Source organism: Fusarium solani (genome assembly GCF_023522795.1).
Source record: "Fusarium solani strain SB1 chromosome Unknown bctg00000015, whole genome shotgun sequence".
In the NCBI taxonomy this organism is placed as follows: domain Eukaryota; kingdom Fungi; phylum Ascomycota; class Sordariomycetes; order Hypocreales; family Nectriaceae; genus Fusarium; species Fusarium solani.
This window is the reverse complement of record NW_027072143.1, coordinates 443,699-460,753: the sequence shown is the minus strand read 5'-3', so window position 1 is coordinate 460,753 and position 17,055 is coordinate 443,699. Positions and strand designations below refer to the sequence as shown.

General features: G+C 48.6%; 5 protein-coding genes across 5 annotated transcripts; 3 read left to right on the top strand and 2 right to left on the bottom strand.

Annotated features, from left to right (window-relative positions):
• Positions 1-1,970: 1,970 nt before the first annotated feature.
• On the top strand, positions 1,971-3,617 carry MRS44_018108 (uncharacterized protein; the record flags this gene model as incomplete). The annotated part of the gene is made up of 3 exons (XM_065616310.1): positions 1,971-2,099; positions 2,244-2,822; positions 2,934-3,617. 3 exons carry the CDS (start codon positions 1,971-1,973, stop codon positions 3,615-3,617), a joined length of 1,392 nt encoding a protein of 463 aa, XP_065472382.1.
• A 321-nt stretch (positions 3,618-3,938) lies between these two features.
• Positions 3,939-5,676, top strand: MRS44_018107 (uncharacterized protein; the record flags this gene model as incomplete). Its single annotated transcript, XM_065616309.1, has 2 exons — positions 3,939-4,449; positions 4,970-5,676. 2 exons carry the CDS (start codon positions 3,939-3,941, stop codon positions 5,674-5,676), a joined length of 1,218 nt encoding a protein of 405 aa, XP_065472381.1.
• Positions 5,677-7,213: 1,537 nt separating this feature from the next.
• On the bottom strand, positions 7,214-9,502 carry MRS44_018106 (uncharacterized protein; the record flags this gene model as incomplete). Its single annotated transcript, XM_065616308.1, has 3 exons — positions 7,214-8,888; positions 8,945-9,064; positions 9,384-9,502. 3 exons carry the CDS (start codon positions 9,500-9,502, stop codon positions 7,214-7,216), a joined length of 1,914 nt encoding a protein of 637 aa, XP_065472380.1.
• Positions 9,503-11,576: 2,074 nt separating this feature from the next.
• Positions 11,577-12,573, bottom strand: MRS44_018105 (uncharacterized protein; the record flags this gene model as incomplete). The annotated part of the gene is made up of 2 exons (XM_065616307.1): positions 11,577-11,889; positions 11,951-12,573. The coding sequence occupies 2 exons, from the start codon at positions 12,571-12,573 to the stop codon at positions 11,577-11,579; spliced, it is 936 nt and encodes a 311-aa protein (XP_065472379.1).
• A 1,021-nt stretch (positions 12,574-13,594) lies between these two features.
• MRS44_018104 (uncharacterized protein) lies at positions 13,595-15,884 on the top strand (the record flags this gene model as incomplete). The annotated part of the gene is made up of 4 exons (XM_065616306.1): positions 13,595-14,116; positions 14,187-14,498; positions 14,548-14,860; positions 15,340-15,884. The coding sequence occupies 4 exons, from the start codon at positions 13,595-13,597 to the stop codon at positions 15,882-15,884; spliced, it is 1,692 nt and encodes a 563-aa protein (XP_065472378.1).
• Between the last annotated feature and the right edge of the window lie 1,171 nt (positions 15,885-17,055).

Here is a 17,055-nt window from a genome sequence, read left to right as displayed (position 1 = left end):
CTGGGCACGCGAATTTAATGAATAATGACTAAGCGTAGGTTTAAATACCTTATAACTAATTAAATATTTAAGATATAGTGATTAAAGTAAGTTATATATATAGATATAAGATAATAGATATCACAGATATTTTTTCTTAATTTTTAAATAACGTACGTGATAAGCGAGTGGATCAAACAAGCGAGTGGATCAGCCATACTGTGCACCTAAAAATCATAAACCTTAAATTTCTAAAAACTTCTATAAAATAGCTATAAATCTAAAGAGAGTAATTCTATAAATTTAACTAAAATAGCCATAAGCTTATGATTTTCTTAGATTTTTAAAAAATCTCTTTAATTTTTCAAAAATAAAAAACTATAAAAAAAGTGCGAATAGGAAATTCTTAAATAACTTATTAATAAGTTATTTTAAAAGTCTAAAAAAATTACTAAGATAATTTAGATTTTTTAATCAACCTGATTTTATATTCTTAGCATATATAGATTTTAATTAGATTATTTAGAAATTTTTTAACCTGTTTTAGATTTAGGTGAGATTTACACTATCTCCCCAATGCGTGCGGACCTCCGCAATGTCGCTCGCCCCACTTATCTCGGTCACCTCAGAAGTACGTGAGGGGTACGAAAAGTTTAATCCAAAGAAATTAATGCCGTTTTACACCCAAAACACCATCAAAATCATTTCGATCTCGTCAATGAGCTCCCCTCCGGTTCTAGACGAGATACAGGTCATCACTTCCTATGATGATAAGAGCTTTCTCGATGAACGGCACAGCCGCCGTATTTGGCCAGATGATTCTACCCGGGCCACGGTTTTTCCAAATCAGACTGCCTAGCCTGTCAAGGGTGTCGGCAGGGGCAGCTAAGAACAAAAGCCCCGGAATGGAGCCCTCTTACGGAGGTCAGCGGCAATGAGGAGAAGAAGAGGAAGCGGCCTAAGGTGCGTAGTCAGACCACCTTCGGATGCCGTATCTGTGATGTTGCGATTTGTCAAAGCAAATATTGCTGGGACTTCTATCACCACCTAATTTAGCAGAGGAATTCTGTACCCTTTATTTCGTGCATTTTAATTGGCCATAACCCCCCGTCGTGACCACAGTGGAGGTCCGCACGCATTGGGGAGATAGGGTAAAAGTGATCCACTCACTTGTTTGATCCACTCGCTTATCACGTACGTTAAATTCTATCAATTTTGTAGAATTTAAAATGTAAAAAGTCTAAAAGCGTGCCCGGGCGCCTCTGTTGTCAGACACGCGTGCTCGTATAATGATGGAGTAAGTGATCAGAAGATGGAGACCCAAGGATGATTTATTGATGATCCTGATCTCTGTCCTCCTTCGTCTTTTTATCTGAAGAGACCAGGCCAAGATACTAGACCTGCTGTTCTGACAATTCTGGTATCATCGTGAGGTCATCTTCCTTGAGGTGGCACGCCTGTGTAACACCATCGTGCAAGCCACTTCTCCAACATCTGTAGCGGGCGCCGGTTGTGGTTGCTTGATTACGTAACAACCAACCACAAGTAAGACCTCCTCCGACCAACCACAAGCAAGCCTTTTTGGCTTACTCGAGTTAACCTGAAGTTACTCGACTAAGTTACTGGATTGGGAAAGTGGCCAAGAAAGTCTAACCTTAATAGGGCAGGCTGGGACGGCAGCGCATCCTGATTGGCCCAGCCTTTAAATGAAATGGGTGCGCTTATGACCCCGAAGGATCTCCTTTTCTTTCTCCTCAAACCTTTCCACAGAGCCAAGGCTGCCGATTTGGTCCAATAACTTGAAAAATAAACCAAATATGTCTTCGCGCCCATTCTTTAAGCCTCATAGAAGGCTCGAAAAAACCACCCCTCCTAGGACTCCTTCTGAGTCGCTTGGTCCCGCCTAGTCGAGCACTCCTAGCTCCACCTCAACTCAAACCCACGTGCCCAATAATAAGCCCTCTCCTTCAACGCTTTCTGACGAAAGAGGCATGCCGGACGCCTCTCAGTGCTCTTTCCCTATCGACTGGGACAAAATCCGCTACAACAAGAAGCTAGTACCATCCATTCGATACCGCCAGCCCCATAAGCGCGCCATCAACTCCAAATCCCAGCCTTTAGTAATCTATAGGCACGGCGCATAACTTACCATAGACGGGAATAATAAGTTTTGGCTCTGCAAGTATTGCTATATTAGTGGCCATCACGATGCTGCGCTGTTTGCTAGTGAGAGCACGACTAGCATTATTTACCACCTTAAATAGCAGCATAGACTGGAAGAATTCGGTTACAAAGCAACTGGATCTGATCCTTTCAGCATAGCGAAGAGGACAACAAGTCTCACGCTATACCTCGGAAGCCGGCGCGCGGTGTTCAACGACCTGAAATTCAAGGACGATTTTACGGACTGGGTGATTGACCTTAACCTCACATTTCGTCAGGCGACTAATCAGCGCACGAATGAGATTTTTATCAATTATCTGGAGGATATTGATAAGATCCTTCCTAGAAGCCCGTTTACTCCTAGCAGTTGGGTCAAAGAGAAGTGGGTTGGCGATGGTGGGAGACGCGTTTGGCTAAGGGCAAAGCTCCATTCCGCCAAAAGCAAGATCCATATCTCGATGGATGTATGGATATCTGAAGAAGGGACAAACTATCTTGCCGTTGTCGCTTACTTCCTGGATGAGCGCCATAAGTTACAAACAGCTCTTCTAGACCTTCTACCTCTAAAGGGTCCTTATTCCGGTGAGAATATTGCTAAAGTGTTGTCGACCGTCATCGACTTTTATGATGTCTCGCTAATCGTTGGCTTCTTCATGATGGATAACGCTATAAGCAACGACGTATGTATTCAGGAGCTAGCAGAATAGTACCCTATAATCCGACGCGAAAATCGCCTTCGGTGCGTCGGTTATATGCTGAACCTTATCGTCAAAGCTCTTCTCTTTGGCAAGGGCGTTAGCAAGCTAGAGAAACAGCTCCGCGCTGCATCTGATGACGAGCGGTTTGAGATATGGAGGAAGCAAAGCTGTATTGGCAAGCTCCATAACTTCTGCGTGTGGATCAACAGAAGCGACCAGAGACGGGAGCGGCTGAAACAGTACATCCTGCGGGCTTATGACGAAGGCAGTATCGAACACCTCTACACCAGGGTCCTGGTCGATGGTGGTATCCGCTGGAACTCTGTATATTCCATGATTGAGAGAGCTCTGAAACTCCGCCACGCCATTGATCTATTCTTTCTCAACTATCGCCGCATCGTCGCCGAAGGATACGATATCTCACAAGATATCCTGACTCCGCAGGATTGGGCCGATCTCGACCACTTCCTCAATATCCTCAAACCTTCCAAGGATCTAACAAAACGCATGGAGGGCCGAGCTAACAAAGCTGGCTCGGAAGGATCACATGGCTCACTTCACGAGACTCTCGAGTCGCTGGATGTGCTCTTCAAGAAGCTCCAGGAGGCTGGGAAGTTCGCAGATGATCACCCTGACGTGGTGTCAATATACTATTCCCATGCTATTGATGCTGCTTGTATTAAGCTTGAGGAATATTTTGGCCTCATAGATGCTAGTCCTGCATACCGGTGTGTAGTTGCCCTGCATCCGGCCAATAAGTACCTATTTCGAGCTTAAATAGAGTCACAATACCATCCGCCACCACTTCAAGAATCACCCCACTTAAAGCATAGCACAAAAATTCGTCTCCCCATATAAATTCTACGATATTATTTGCATCATATTTTATTATAATAAAATCATTTAGAAAAACAAAAAATTGCAGTGCATTATTTTTTATATGCTGTCTTACCCCGGGCCTTTTTTTATCTGACTTTGCTACCTATAATGGGAGTTTCAGTACTTTGAAAATTTTGCATTTTTCTCTCCCTTATCTTTCTACTCCCATAAAGTTAGCAAGGCTCTCTACGCAGCTTATAACTGTAAAATATCTCCAAAATGGGTCGCTATATTTACACCGAAAAAGACGTTATTGATGCCATATTCGATATTACTGACGGTTCTCTATCACAGTACCAGGCCTCCGAGAAGCATGGAGTGCCTCAGCCGGTCCTCTCGAAGAGACTTTCGGGCCAGAAGAGCAGGAAAGAGTCTACACACCCTCATCAACGTCTTTCCCCCAGTCAAGAGGATCGCCTTGTTCGTTGGCTTCTGCGGCAGGAGTCCCTCGGCTACGCTCTCTCGCATAGCCAACTTCGAAGTTGCGTCGAAGCCCTCCTCCGTCAACAGGGGGATAACAAGCCATTGGGCCAAAACTGGACATCCAGGTTCATCAAGCGTCATTCGAAACTGTCTACAAAGCTTGGGAAACGCCAGGAATCTGCCAGATTTGACGGCTTCACACCAAGGTCGGTCAATTGGTACTTTGATATCCGGGAGGACGAGTACGGCTGGATCAAACCCGAGAATACGGTTAATGTGGACGAGGGCGGCATAATAGCCGGTTTCGGTAAGTCATTTGTAACTCCTCTACGTGTTTTTATAGGTTATAACCGATTGGTTGTCCACAAGGCTTGGATAGCCTCGTAATCGGGAGCTCTGACCCGAAGAAGAAGGCGATGTTGAAGGGCTCCCAGTCGCGCACTTGGACCTCATTTATCGAGGCCGTCACCGCAACTGGCCGCGCTTTAAAACCGGGGATTATCTTTAAAGGAAAGGAGCTATAGAAATAGTGGTTTCTGGACGAGTTCAAATTGATGGCCGACTGGTACTATATCACATCGCCCAACGGCTGGACCGACAACCACATAGCTCTCGAGTGGCTAAAAGACGTCTATCTACCTCAAACGGAGCCTCGTGATGCATCGGATGCGAGACTAATCATCCTTGACGGTCATGGGAGCCATGCACAGGTGAGCCTTTGGGTGTTTTCGCCGCACAATTATCGGCTATAGGGTCGTTGACGAGCAGCCAGGACGAGTGGATGGCGACATGCTTTCTGAACAATGTCTACTGCTGTTACCTCCCAGCACACTGCTCCCATGGTTTGCAACCGCTGGATAATGGAGTTTTTAACGTCGTCAAAGGTGCGTATCAGAAAGAACTGCAAATGCTGGCTAGTTTGACCGATTCTGCGCCGGTTGATAAGGTGAATTTTATCCGGGCCTACGCCAAAGCCAGGGAGGCGGGCATGAAGAAAGAGATTATCTTGTCCGGCTGGAGGTTTACTGGAAATTGGCCAATAAATCGTCATAAAGCTCTATCGCATCCGGAAATTCAACCGGACAGAGAAAAATTGCTGGAGCAACTCAAGACGCCGAGCCCTCCTCAGCTGTACTCAGATGACACGCCGACGACGAGCCGGCAGGTGAGAGATTTGGCCAAACACCGAAGTCGTCCGACGAGGAGGAAGTATAGAAAGATCGCCAAGGGGGTGGAAGCTTTAGAAATGAAGGTGGCTGTTCAGAATAGGCGGATCGCTAGCCTTGAAGAGCAGATGGCCCAGTTGCGGCGAGGGAAGAAAAGGAAGGCGGTAGCGAACCCGAACAGACGGTTCATGGTTCTTTCAGAGGCTCTAGCGTCTGGAGAAACTCTTGGTGAGCCAAAGGAGGCAGAAATAGAGGTGGATGTGGACGAAGAGGTCGAGTCGGTGATTGAGGTGGGTGTCGGATTAGAGGACGAAAGTGAGGACGTTACGGTCACAACAAAGCACTGCCAGCGGACACAAAGCGGCTAGGAGGTCAAAAAACCACGCAGAGAGTAAACTTCAAGTAATTCTATATAGAACCCCGGCGTGATTTCATTTCTCACGGACAAAAGTAGTTAGTTTTTATATACATCAAATATTAGATTTTGTATGGGGCAGCGATTTTTTATGCTATGCTTTAAGTGGGGTGATTCTTGAAGTGGTGGGTTCGCCATGCATCTGACTACCCTATTCTGTCCAAGATGGCGTTTGACTTGTTCAGTTGCCCAGCAATGAGCGCTGAGTGTGAGCGTGTTTTCTCACAGACAAAGAAGGTCATCACGGATGAACGGAACCGGCTCAGTTCGGACACTGTAGCAGCGATCGAATGCCAGAAGCACCTGCTTCGAAGTGGCATGTTGGCGTAGATCTACCACTAGGGGCAGAAAGAGGAAAACGAATATAGATGGTATACAGTCGAGTAATATCAACCAACCAAGTAAAGGATGGCACTCTCGTCGAGTAAACCAAGTCAAGCAAGGGGGTATTGTCAACCAAGTCAAGGAAGGGGTCCGATTTTTGCTTTACTTGGTTGTTGGACACACTGAATGCACTATCCGTCAGATATACGACCGCACCAAGTGCCTTCGGAAAAGAGGCTGTTCTGTTAGAGTCATGTGGGTGCCGGCTAAGGCCGAAGGTTTTGCATTAGGACCAATGGCCAAGGCAGCAGCGCAGAGAGCCACCAAGGCAGAGTGCTTGGTAGAGACCGTCGTACCAAGCAAGGTCTACAACACGTCGACTGGCGCTCCTCCAACAACGGCAGTGTGGGCGACTTCCGGAAGGGGTTGGACAGTACTCAAAGCGCATCGACAAGGCGCTGCCGGGCAAGCACACCCGGTGCACTATACGACTCGCTAAAAAGAAAAGAATCGGACGTGATAGCCCAGCTTCGGACCGGGATGGCGCGACTGAACAGTTATCTTCACAGGATAGGGGCAGCGGAATCGGACATATGCGATTGTGGACAAGCAGTAGAGACGATTGAGCACTTCCTCTTCCGATGCAAAAAGTGGGAAATTCAACGGGAAGTCATGTTTAAATGCTCACGAACAAAGATTAGGAATTTATCGTTCTTCTTGGGAGGAAAAGCTGCGTCGGATAACGAAAAGTGGAAGCCAAACATGCAGGCCGTGCGTGCGGCAATCAAATTTGCTACCGCGACAAACAGGCTCGATGTGGACCAGCGGCCTTCGGCAAACTAACCTCTAGCGTGCGACTATACTAACAAAAAGCAGCCTCGATTTTGGCAGACCGTGCTTCAGCTGCCGAGGATAGGATGCTGAACACTTGCAGAATTTGGCCTTCAAGCAGGCCTGTCATGGAACAAGCAGCGACGAGGTTGAGCAGCAAGCGATGAGACGACGATCCGTGGGGCTTGGGGTGTCAGGTACCAAATTTACTGAAATGTGAACTAGATTGTGCCAAGGCCCTACAGGGGCTTCCCTCCGGGCGAAATAAAATCCATCCATCCAACCGTACTTGCGTCTCCTTAACGCCACCATCTCCATCCAAATCATACACCTCCCTAGGCACCACCCTGGCACCGCTCCTCGGCTGCCGCCGCCGCTTCTGCCGATAACGACTCCCGGAGCCTATCTATCAGCCTATCCAGAATCCACTCGCTCTCCTCCTGGCTACCCATCAGAGGACTGCGATCCCCGACCCACGACCACGTCAGCTCCTTATCTGAGTCCTCATCGTTAGGATCCCGGCGCTTTCCCTTTGGCTTGACCTTGCGATGTGTCTGTGCGTTGTGTTCGTCTTCACCGATGAGCTTGAGGTACCAGGACCATTGGTCGAAAGTGTAGCGATGCGGCTTGGATTCTTTGAAGTGGGTAACAATGATCTGGATCTCGGAGATAAGGAGGAAGTGGAAATCGGTGCCCGTAGGAAGCTCATCGTGGGGATTACGGAGGTAGGAGAGCGATCGTCGGGATGAAGCGCGAGTGCATTGTGGGCGACGGTTCTGTGAAACCCTTTGATCGACAGCGGAGGCACTGGGGCACCCTCTGCCATTGTCCTGGAGAGTTTGTTCGTAGGCCTGGGCCATTCTCCCCTCTAATCGTTGATTGATGCTCTTCGAGGACTCCCCTAGCTCCGGAGATGCAGAGTCTAGATAGTGTGGGTAGGCTTTGCCGAATGTAATCTTGCTGATGATGTGCTTCATATTACCGAGAAAACCTTCGTCGCCTGGCAGGATCGTGACATTACCCAGTCGAAGAGTACCATTTCGGATCAACTTGACCACAGTCTCACTAGCGTGTGAGATAAGCACCGTCATAGTAGGCAGGGCTAAGAGAGACCAAAAGACAAAGAAGGATTTGCCTGCATTAGATATAGGGGAGAGATCACCGTATCCTATAGTAGTCCAGGCCTCGAAGCAGAAATAGAAAGAGTCGAAGTATGACCAGTCTTGATAGGGCTTCTCAGACGCCTCAAAGATAACCGCACCTACTAGCCATAGAACGAGCCAAGAGCTAGTAGCGATGGCCATGGCCATCCATCTTCTGCGAGATGAAGATTGGTCTTGTATCTTGCGCATTAGAGCAAATTCGGCCCTGCGGCGTTCAAACTCGGTTGCCGGAATTTTGACTGATTGTGTGTGAGAGATTTCAGACTCTTCGCGGATGGGCGTAAGGATATCATCGTCACCCCTGCGTGTTATGGTCCGGACCATCCTGCGTCGCGACTTCTCTTCCATCCGGGCTGCGAAGCGGGGTCTTTCACGCTCGAGGATTAGGTTCCTGACTGAGTTGATGACCAAACCAAGACTGATAATACCAAAGAGGGCGTATGGGATCAAGAGAGCTTGTCCAAGGGTAGTTGTAGGGGCGTAGTCACCGAAGCCGACTGTGAAGAGAGTAACATCTGCCCAGTATACGGCATCGAGGTAGTTCCAGCCTTCGACTGCAGAGAAAACACGGGCGCCAAGGAGGAGGTACAAAAGGAACATAATGGTCTGCAACATCAGAGTGCGTTGACTAAAGGTTAGCATGAAGTCCTTCGCGTAGTGACCAGATGAAGCACCCCAGAAGGTCATGGCCATCAGAGAAGCATCGACGAAGTACAGGATGGCCGCCCATATGCCATAGTAAAATGCTTGGGACCAGATGAACTCGTTTTCGGGAAACTTGATGTCTTCGAGGAGCGGCCCAGCAGCAGTAGCGCCTAGAGAGATGCGGCATATAGCTGAGATGTACCTGTTAATCTTACGTTAGGAGTATACCCCTATTGCATGGAGTTTTTTGTGTATCACCATCCGACTATTGTGATGGGTTGTGCCAGACTAAAGCGGACTCTTCTTGCCATGTTGAGGAGTAGAAATATGTTGGAGGTGACGGCGATAGCAAGCTGGATGACATTGGCAATCGTCAACCTATAGTAGCATATATCAGAGAAAAGACTCTCTAGGCATTCATCAGAATAACCCTAGGGTTGCAAACCAGGACGGGTTGGCGACGAAACGGGCTTCCTGGACATCCCCCCCGGGAACGAGATGCTGTCGCCATGGCTGAACTAATGCACATATACTAAACGCTGAAGCCACAGGACCGAGAGTCCCTGCGATCATGGGGAACGCCGATGAGAGGAACCACCAACGGCTGCGACACGAAGAAAGGGCATCGTGTTAGTAACGGCTGAGAACGGCTGAGGCATGCTCCTTGGGATGTGTATTTATGTTCCTTGTGGCTCACCTAGGTTCTAGATGCACACCGTCACTTTGAAATCTTTTCTCACGAGAGACACAGCTCTCGGCGGCCTGGGCTTCCCGGTCGATGTTTTTGCCCAAATCTGTGTCGTCCATAATAGACATCTTGTCTCGTCCCAATTGGCGACGTCGCCGAAGCTCAAGGAGGTAAATATCAAGTTTCTCGATCCGAAAATTGAATAGGAGGCGAGATAAGAGGAATAGAAGGGATCATTCAAAGTTTAAGGATAAAAGCCCTCTCCTCTCTTATCAAAGAGTCGCCTTCATGGCGCCGGATACGTGCAGAACATAATGTTACATGTTGACTTCAGCGGGTGATAGACGCTAACGAACTTAGTCCCTTTAAGCTTTAGGGGGTTCTAGCCAACACTATCCGCTAAGCTCGGCGCTTGATAGCCGGACTTGGTGTGGGATATAATACATGAGACTCATTTGGCTGGACTGTCGCTTCAGCGAGTCTCGTGTTTTCTGTCCCCCGCGGGCCGGGGTAGGCTGCTACTTTCACTAACTCTAGCACCTTGTCACTGACCGTTTTAGATTGGGCCATTGTTCCCCTTTCGAGTTTATTACCGTTCGAGACCATCTGGCTAAAATTCCACAGCAACTCTGATCGTTACTAAATCAGTTTATGTATTGTTAGTCGAAGGCAGACTGTAGGCCTGTCTACCACTGCGACGAATAGACGAGAGCGCAACCCTTAAGCTTTCTAGCAGTCCACCCTAACTCGCAGAGGCTGCGGCACCTGACACTCTTTTTGCGTTGCTGGGGCCGCGATCAGCTCACTCCAGGGCTTCAAGAGGTTTTGGTTGGTCGGAGGATATTTGTGGGTGGTTGTTGGATACGCGATGGGGTAGGGGTGAATTCAGTAGACTGTGGGCCAGAAATTGATGATTTTATTGATTGAAGTCGATGACCTTCATCTTCTTCTTCCTTCCTTCGTCATCGTGCGGGGGCGTTGGTCCATTCTTGAAGCTTTCACCGCCACAAGCCACACATTGTTATAACGAAGAGCAAACTCCTGTTAGATTGGCGCCTGTGTGCGGATAGAAGGGAGTTTTGCTCCTCGTTATAACAATGTGTGGCTTGTGGCGGTGAAAACATCAAGAATGGACCAACGCCCCCGCACGATGACGAAGCGAGCAAGAACAAGATCATCAAGACTTCAATCAATAAGATCATCAATTTGTGGCCCACAATCTATTGAATTCACCCCTACCCCATCGCGTATCCAACAACTCCCTTCTATCCGCACACAGGCGCCAATCTAACAGTGGTCGATGTCTCGGATAAGTATATGAGAATGAGATGATGGAGAGTTCGGCGAGCACGCAAAGATACAAGGACAGAATTTCACGAACCCTGCGGCTTCAATGCGATGCGATTTGCCGGGACGTGGGGCTGCCGAGGGGAAGTGTAGTCTGGAGTTGTAATTGCCAAACGCGGTGAGAGTGGGTGTGGGCAGAAGAGATTGGATTTTTCGCTACTTTCTTCTATCTCAGGGAGCGACGAAGGTAGGCTTCTTATACCTGTGTTCAGTCTTCCAATATCATAGGCAGTAGCCTGCTGCCTGATGCTAGTTGTGGTCGTTCACGGTGATCGTGATCGCTGCCTATTTTTGGCCCTATTCCAACACTTACGGCCGGATGACCCGACCCGGGTCGCGGTTTTTCCGACTGAAAATGACCGAGGCACCAGCTTCGAGCCCTTCCACATAGAAACACGCAATTTTCACATCAACACACTGCCTCCAACGCCGCTACAGCTATTCCCTCTTTTCCTACCTATTTCCTTGAGAAATGGGTCTCTTACACCAGGATCTGAGTCACGTGGCTCAAGAGAAATGAAGTTGTTGACAGCTGGATGGGCCAAATGGGGAAACCTCACGCCTGCGCCGTTGGAAAGTGTCACATTTGACGAGGGATTTTGACTGTGCGTTGAAGCTCTTGATTTCTAACTGAATGAGTGACTGAAGTTGGTCTGTTTTATCCTTCCTTGGATCCCTCGTATTCGTCAGCTATGACGGAGTGTTCACGATCTGTTTTATCCAGGTTTGATCTTTCTTGGTCAGACAGCCCGTGTGTCAGAGCGGCCTTGGTCATACGATGTGACACAGAGAGCTGTCACTCAACTGAACGCGTTGAGCTTCTAGACCGTACATGGGAATGGGGAGGCGCTCGCGCTATGAGAAACGCCACTGCACGCCCTGGCCAGCCATGGCCTGGTTTGACATCGGCGCAGCCATACCATAGGGGTTCGTCTGCGGATGGAAGGGCTCGACGACCTGCGACATGAAGGTACCGTGGAGTCCTTGCTGCTGAGTAACTAGACAGTCCTTGTGGGCGAAAAGAAGTGTCTTTAGGTTAACTGCCTCTTCTCTGAGCTGGGTGACTTGCACCGTCAAAGCATCGTTCTCCGTATTGAACATCTCAACCTTGGTCTGCAGGTTAGTAAGCCATCGTTTCTTCCTCTGACGACACTTGAGGGCAGCGACGCTGGTTTAAAGAGTCAGTAAATATGCCCCAATACAGAACAATCAAGTGTTTAAGAAAATACCGATTGCGTTCGAGGAAGTTCTTTCGCTTCTCCTCGTCCGTCATCTTTAACTTGGATCCGCCCTCCTCCAGTTTCATCTTGGACTCGTCATCAGAGAAATCCATGTCACCATTGATAGCAGCGGCATTGGTCTTGGATTTCTTATTAACGGGAGCCTTGACTGGGGGTTCATCCGCCTTCCGTTGACCGTTGGTGGGAGAGGGGTTTCTCTTGCCCTTGCCTCGCGTATTGGGCCTGGCCTGTTCGCTCTTATCCGAAGCAATACTGCCCTTACTCATGCTGCGAGCAGAGCCGATTGAGCCTCTATTAACACTCGACACCTGCGGCAAAGTGTTCATATTCTGTGGAGCGACAAGAGGAGGGTGAGCGTGGCCGGGGGCGCCTGAAGTGACGGCGAATTGGTTCGTACTCTGGGCACCGTTCCTACTTTGGGCCAACATGAATAGACCATTCGCAGCGTCGTTATCGTGAGGGTCAATAGGGCCCGATGCTGGCTTCGCCTCGGGTTTGGCAGTTGTCGCACCGTTGGACATTTCTTGGGGTTGAGAGGTAACAGATGGTTGCTGTTGCTGAGGTGGGGGTGGTGATGGTTGTGATCGCGGAGGAGCATTGTGGGGAAACATGCCAGACAGAGATGGGGCGCGAGGAAAACAGAGGGCGACGCGGGTCTGGGTCGCGCTAGGGCGGCTGATAAAAACCCACTAGCCACTGAAGGCCTCGCACGGTGCCGACTGTGCTGCAGATTGCATCGTCCCGATTCTTTCCCCTCTTGGCAAAGTGGAGTTATGCACGCTTCTGCTCGCTAATGCACCCAAAATGGGTTAGAGGAGAGGGCCTACCATCATCTACCCAATCACACATAGTATAGGGTACCCTTATCCCCTTCGTATTTCCAGTGCAGCCATTCGCTGATCATGCTTTCAACTGTATCCACTTTGCCAAGAGGGCCAATTTCTCGAGTTTCTACGGTATAAGCCTATACCAGTTGACATGGGGCCCCTACCTTTTGGCATATGGTGCAGTGGTTAGAATTCTCTCACCGTCACTAACACTGGGACCATATCTTCCACTCGGGTTACATTAGTAAGTGGTTCCTTAGACGCCATGGCACGTGCCTAGTATGTAAGGCACGCATGGCAGACCTGCGTATTTGGATATGATATATCGATATCAACTGTGCTATCTGGATATATCGATATTGATATATATCGATATCGATATAACTCTCTGCTTCTTAAATGGATATCCAGATTGATATCCACCTAAATACCGCTCTCTGATTGGCTGAAAAGATCTTATCAATTGATTAGATGATGAAAAGGCTTCTGTCGCATATCACCACTAGGTTCGTGCGACTGGATATGAAACACGGGGCGTACCTTGGGGTCGCGTATCCGGTTTCACATCTGGCCTGTCGCATAATCCTAACATGAGCTTAAATAGCTGTTCCCGAACACATGGCTGTTCGATTTCTTTTGTTCTTTAGATAACTCTCATCAATTGACTGGTGCCATCAATGATCCCTGTGGAGCCAATTGTCTGACAACTTCTCTCAATTTCAACATCAGCACCACCATCTCAGTACTCGTTCAAACGGCCCTAGGTATTCTAGCACAATTGGCTTATCCAGGTGATTTATCGACCATGGCATCATCTCAGACCACCGCCGCCTCTACGCCCTCGATTTCGGACCAGCCCATTACTGGGACGTCTCTGGACTTTTTCCTCTTCTTCAAAGCAACGTATCCTGATGAGGACACCCAGAACGCCACCGGCGGGTCACGTAAGCGCAAATCTAAGGGTATGGTGATGTATCGATGTCTCCATTGCCCTGCCGATAAGCCCTGGGCGAATCGGAAGCGGGACAACGCATGGCATCACGCCCGGCGGTGCCATGCCGATATTATCTCTTCCCTCGATCGCACGCTCATTGGGGGCAGTTCTGATGTTCTAGATGATGAAAGGGAAGCCAAACGTCCTCGGATTGATGCTTTCTTTCCCTCTCGTTACTCGGATGTCTCTCTCCGCCGTATGTTCGACCGCGATCGGTATTTAGATGCAATAATCAGCCTAATCACACGCCGCCGGCTTGCCTTCTCAGCAATTACCTGGGATGAGATGCAAGAGATTATGCTAGCAGCTAATCCTGCTATAGAGGACCTTTTAGTGACCAACCGAAGTGCTCTAATGCGACTAATTGATGCCACATATGAGTTATATTCTTCTCACTTCTCAGCTCATGGCAACTCTTGAAGCTTCCATCTCAAAGATCCATATCCTCTCTGATCTCTGGACATCGCCCCATCGCCATGGGATACTCGCCATCTCTGCGCGATGGGTTGATCAGGATTATCAGCCACGAAGGGCACTGCTAGCGATGCCAGAATGTCGCTATAGCCATAGTGGTGAAACCCAGGCATCTCTAATTATCGATACACTGGCAAAGTACGGCATTGCTTCTAAAGTGGGCTACCATGTAGGGGATAATGCCACTTCAAATGATACCTGCTTGTCTTATCTCTCACGGCGGTTACGAGAAGACTATGGGGTACGATAGCCCTTCCCTTATCTCTGGATTAGGATTAATTGGTTGCTAGTTGACGTTTGATCCCTCTAAGCGCCGTATCCGCTGCGTCGCCCACATTATTAACCTATCCCTTCAAGCATTTCTTCTCGCGTCTTCAAAAGAGGCACTAATCGCCGCTCTTGATGCCACCGATGATACCTCAAACGATCAGTTGTTTGCACAGTTCTACGACACCTTGCACGACGCCGGACAGACAACAGGAACAGATGAGGCCCATCAGAGAAGAAGAGCTTCGCGAAGAGGCAATCGTATACTTGAGAACTTCACTGGATGGCAGCATATCGCGCCCCTACGGAAAGTACACAACATCGCGGTCTGGATACGTAAATCTACGCTTCATTCGGCTATATGGGACGATGAAATAAAGCTCCGACTAGGCATAGATAATGCCACACGCTGGAATTCATGGTATCGATTGTTGGATAATTTTCTGCGGTATCAATCCCGTGTAAAACAGTTCCTAATTGACCATGATAGAGAGCTTCAAGACGATATCCTGCTAGCTTCAGAGTGGGAGTTTATTGAACGGACGCATCGTTTCCTACAGCCGTTTGCCTCAGCTACGTTGTTGGCCGAAGGGGCGCGATCTATACTCTCCCAATCACTCTCGATAATGGATGTTTTATTGCGACAGTACGAGAAGTATAAGGTCGGTGGCGATGTTTTTTCTTTTATCTAATTGATCGGCTAACTAATTGTCTTATTTAGGAGCTTTATAGTTCAAAGGAAAACCATGATCCCCACATGGTACACTGCATCGATATGGGCTGGTTTGTACTTAATAAGTACTACACCTTATCAGACCAGACACCTGTGTATGCCGCCGCACTCCTTCTCGATCCCTCGAAACGAAGAAAATACATTGAGCGGAATTGGCAAGAATCCTTGCGGGTGCCTCTAGATGTGTCCTCTTCATCTGGGAGGCAGCGCAACGAGCTGGATGAGTTGTTGAGCGATATTGCTGTTACTGGCCCTATCTTAGACGACGCCGATGACTTCGAAACCTTTATTGATGCACCACCGACCCGGATAACTGGCTCTCCTCTCCAGTGGTGGCTACATCGAGATCAAAGGAAAGCATATCCGCGGTTATCCCGCATGGCAATTGATATCCTCTCAATCCCTCCTGAATCATCTGATGTTGAGTCTCACTTCTCATCGGCGCGGCGTACGCTATCATGGGATAGAGAGAGCATGACCTGCGAGAACCTGGCGAAGGTTGAGTGTGTGGGCAACTGGATGCGTGAGGGTATCATTGTGCCCAAGTCTCACGGTGGCAGGGGCGTTATTTCCAGCGTTGCTGTTGAATTTAGCGTTGAAACAGAGGCAGAGGACTTTCTAGATTAGGGTACTTTCTTGTTCTTTCTTCTAGCCTACAAGAATTATATGTGGTTTATCTGGATATCAACCTTGCTAAAGTGGCTATGTGGCTGTATGGATATCTACCTGGATATATCGATATCCAGATAATTTCTCCCACTTATCTGGATATCGATATAATGGCCAGAATTTCGGTGGATATCGATATACGCAGGTCTGACGCATGGCAGCGGAGCGTTGAAGCTATTGAAGGAAACGAGAAAAAAAGCAAGCGCTTGGTGAATAGCCAACAGACTGAAGCCAACTTTAACAAACGCGGTGACCTTCCCAAACCTATCCGCTGTTCCCTAAATGCCCGCCTTCGACCCACTCATCTGTACGATCTGAGAATAGCCCAAGACTGACATCATATCAACCCCGACCTCTCTCACGTATGATTCGAACACTCTCGGCTCCATGCCTTGATTATGACTTTCATTCATTCTCCCTAATATCTGCTGGATCGCATCCATCCACAAGCTCAGCACATACTCACCATATCGAGGCAAGGCTTTCATAGCTCTACGGCGACTATGGAGATATTTCCCCACCCCACAGCTTATCCGTTGTCATTGTCTGACCTTTGGACTTAATGACTTGTCTGGATTCTCGGGCGAGGGGTGTCGCTGGGGAAGCTATCAAGACTAGCGTTAGCAATCTCCTCTTTATCTTTAGTTTGGCATGATCAAGTTGGACCTTACCCTTGGCCGGCCCCGGTGCTCGTCTGTGCCCGTCATCACCTGAATTGCTCGAAGTCGCCCTTCTTCATACCTGGCGCTCAATGTCTTCCCGTGGTGTGTCAGGTCCTCATCATTGATGAGGACGATGGGCATAGAGCAGAACCACATTTGCGGTGTTCGCGAGGTCTCAGTGATGGTATCGCCCTGCGTTTGGTCATGCGTTCGGAACGGTCCTAGAGGGAAGCTGGCGCATCTGTTCGAATATACGGTAAAAGGATGGAGGACATACGTGTCGTCATGGGTAAGTCTATGAGACAACACACAACACATAATACACACACACCAATGTACGGAAAAGTTAGATGTAAGGTACGTCAGTATGGAAGCTTCCCCTAGACACATCACGATCCATCGCTCATCGTGTGGTCATGTAGGAACCCCTGGCTGCACGACCTCCTGCGAAGTTTGATCTCCCCCCC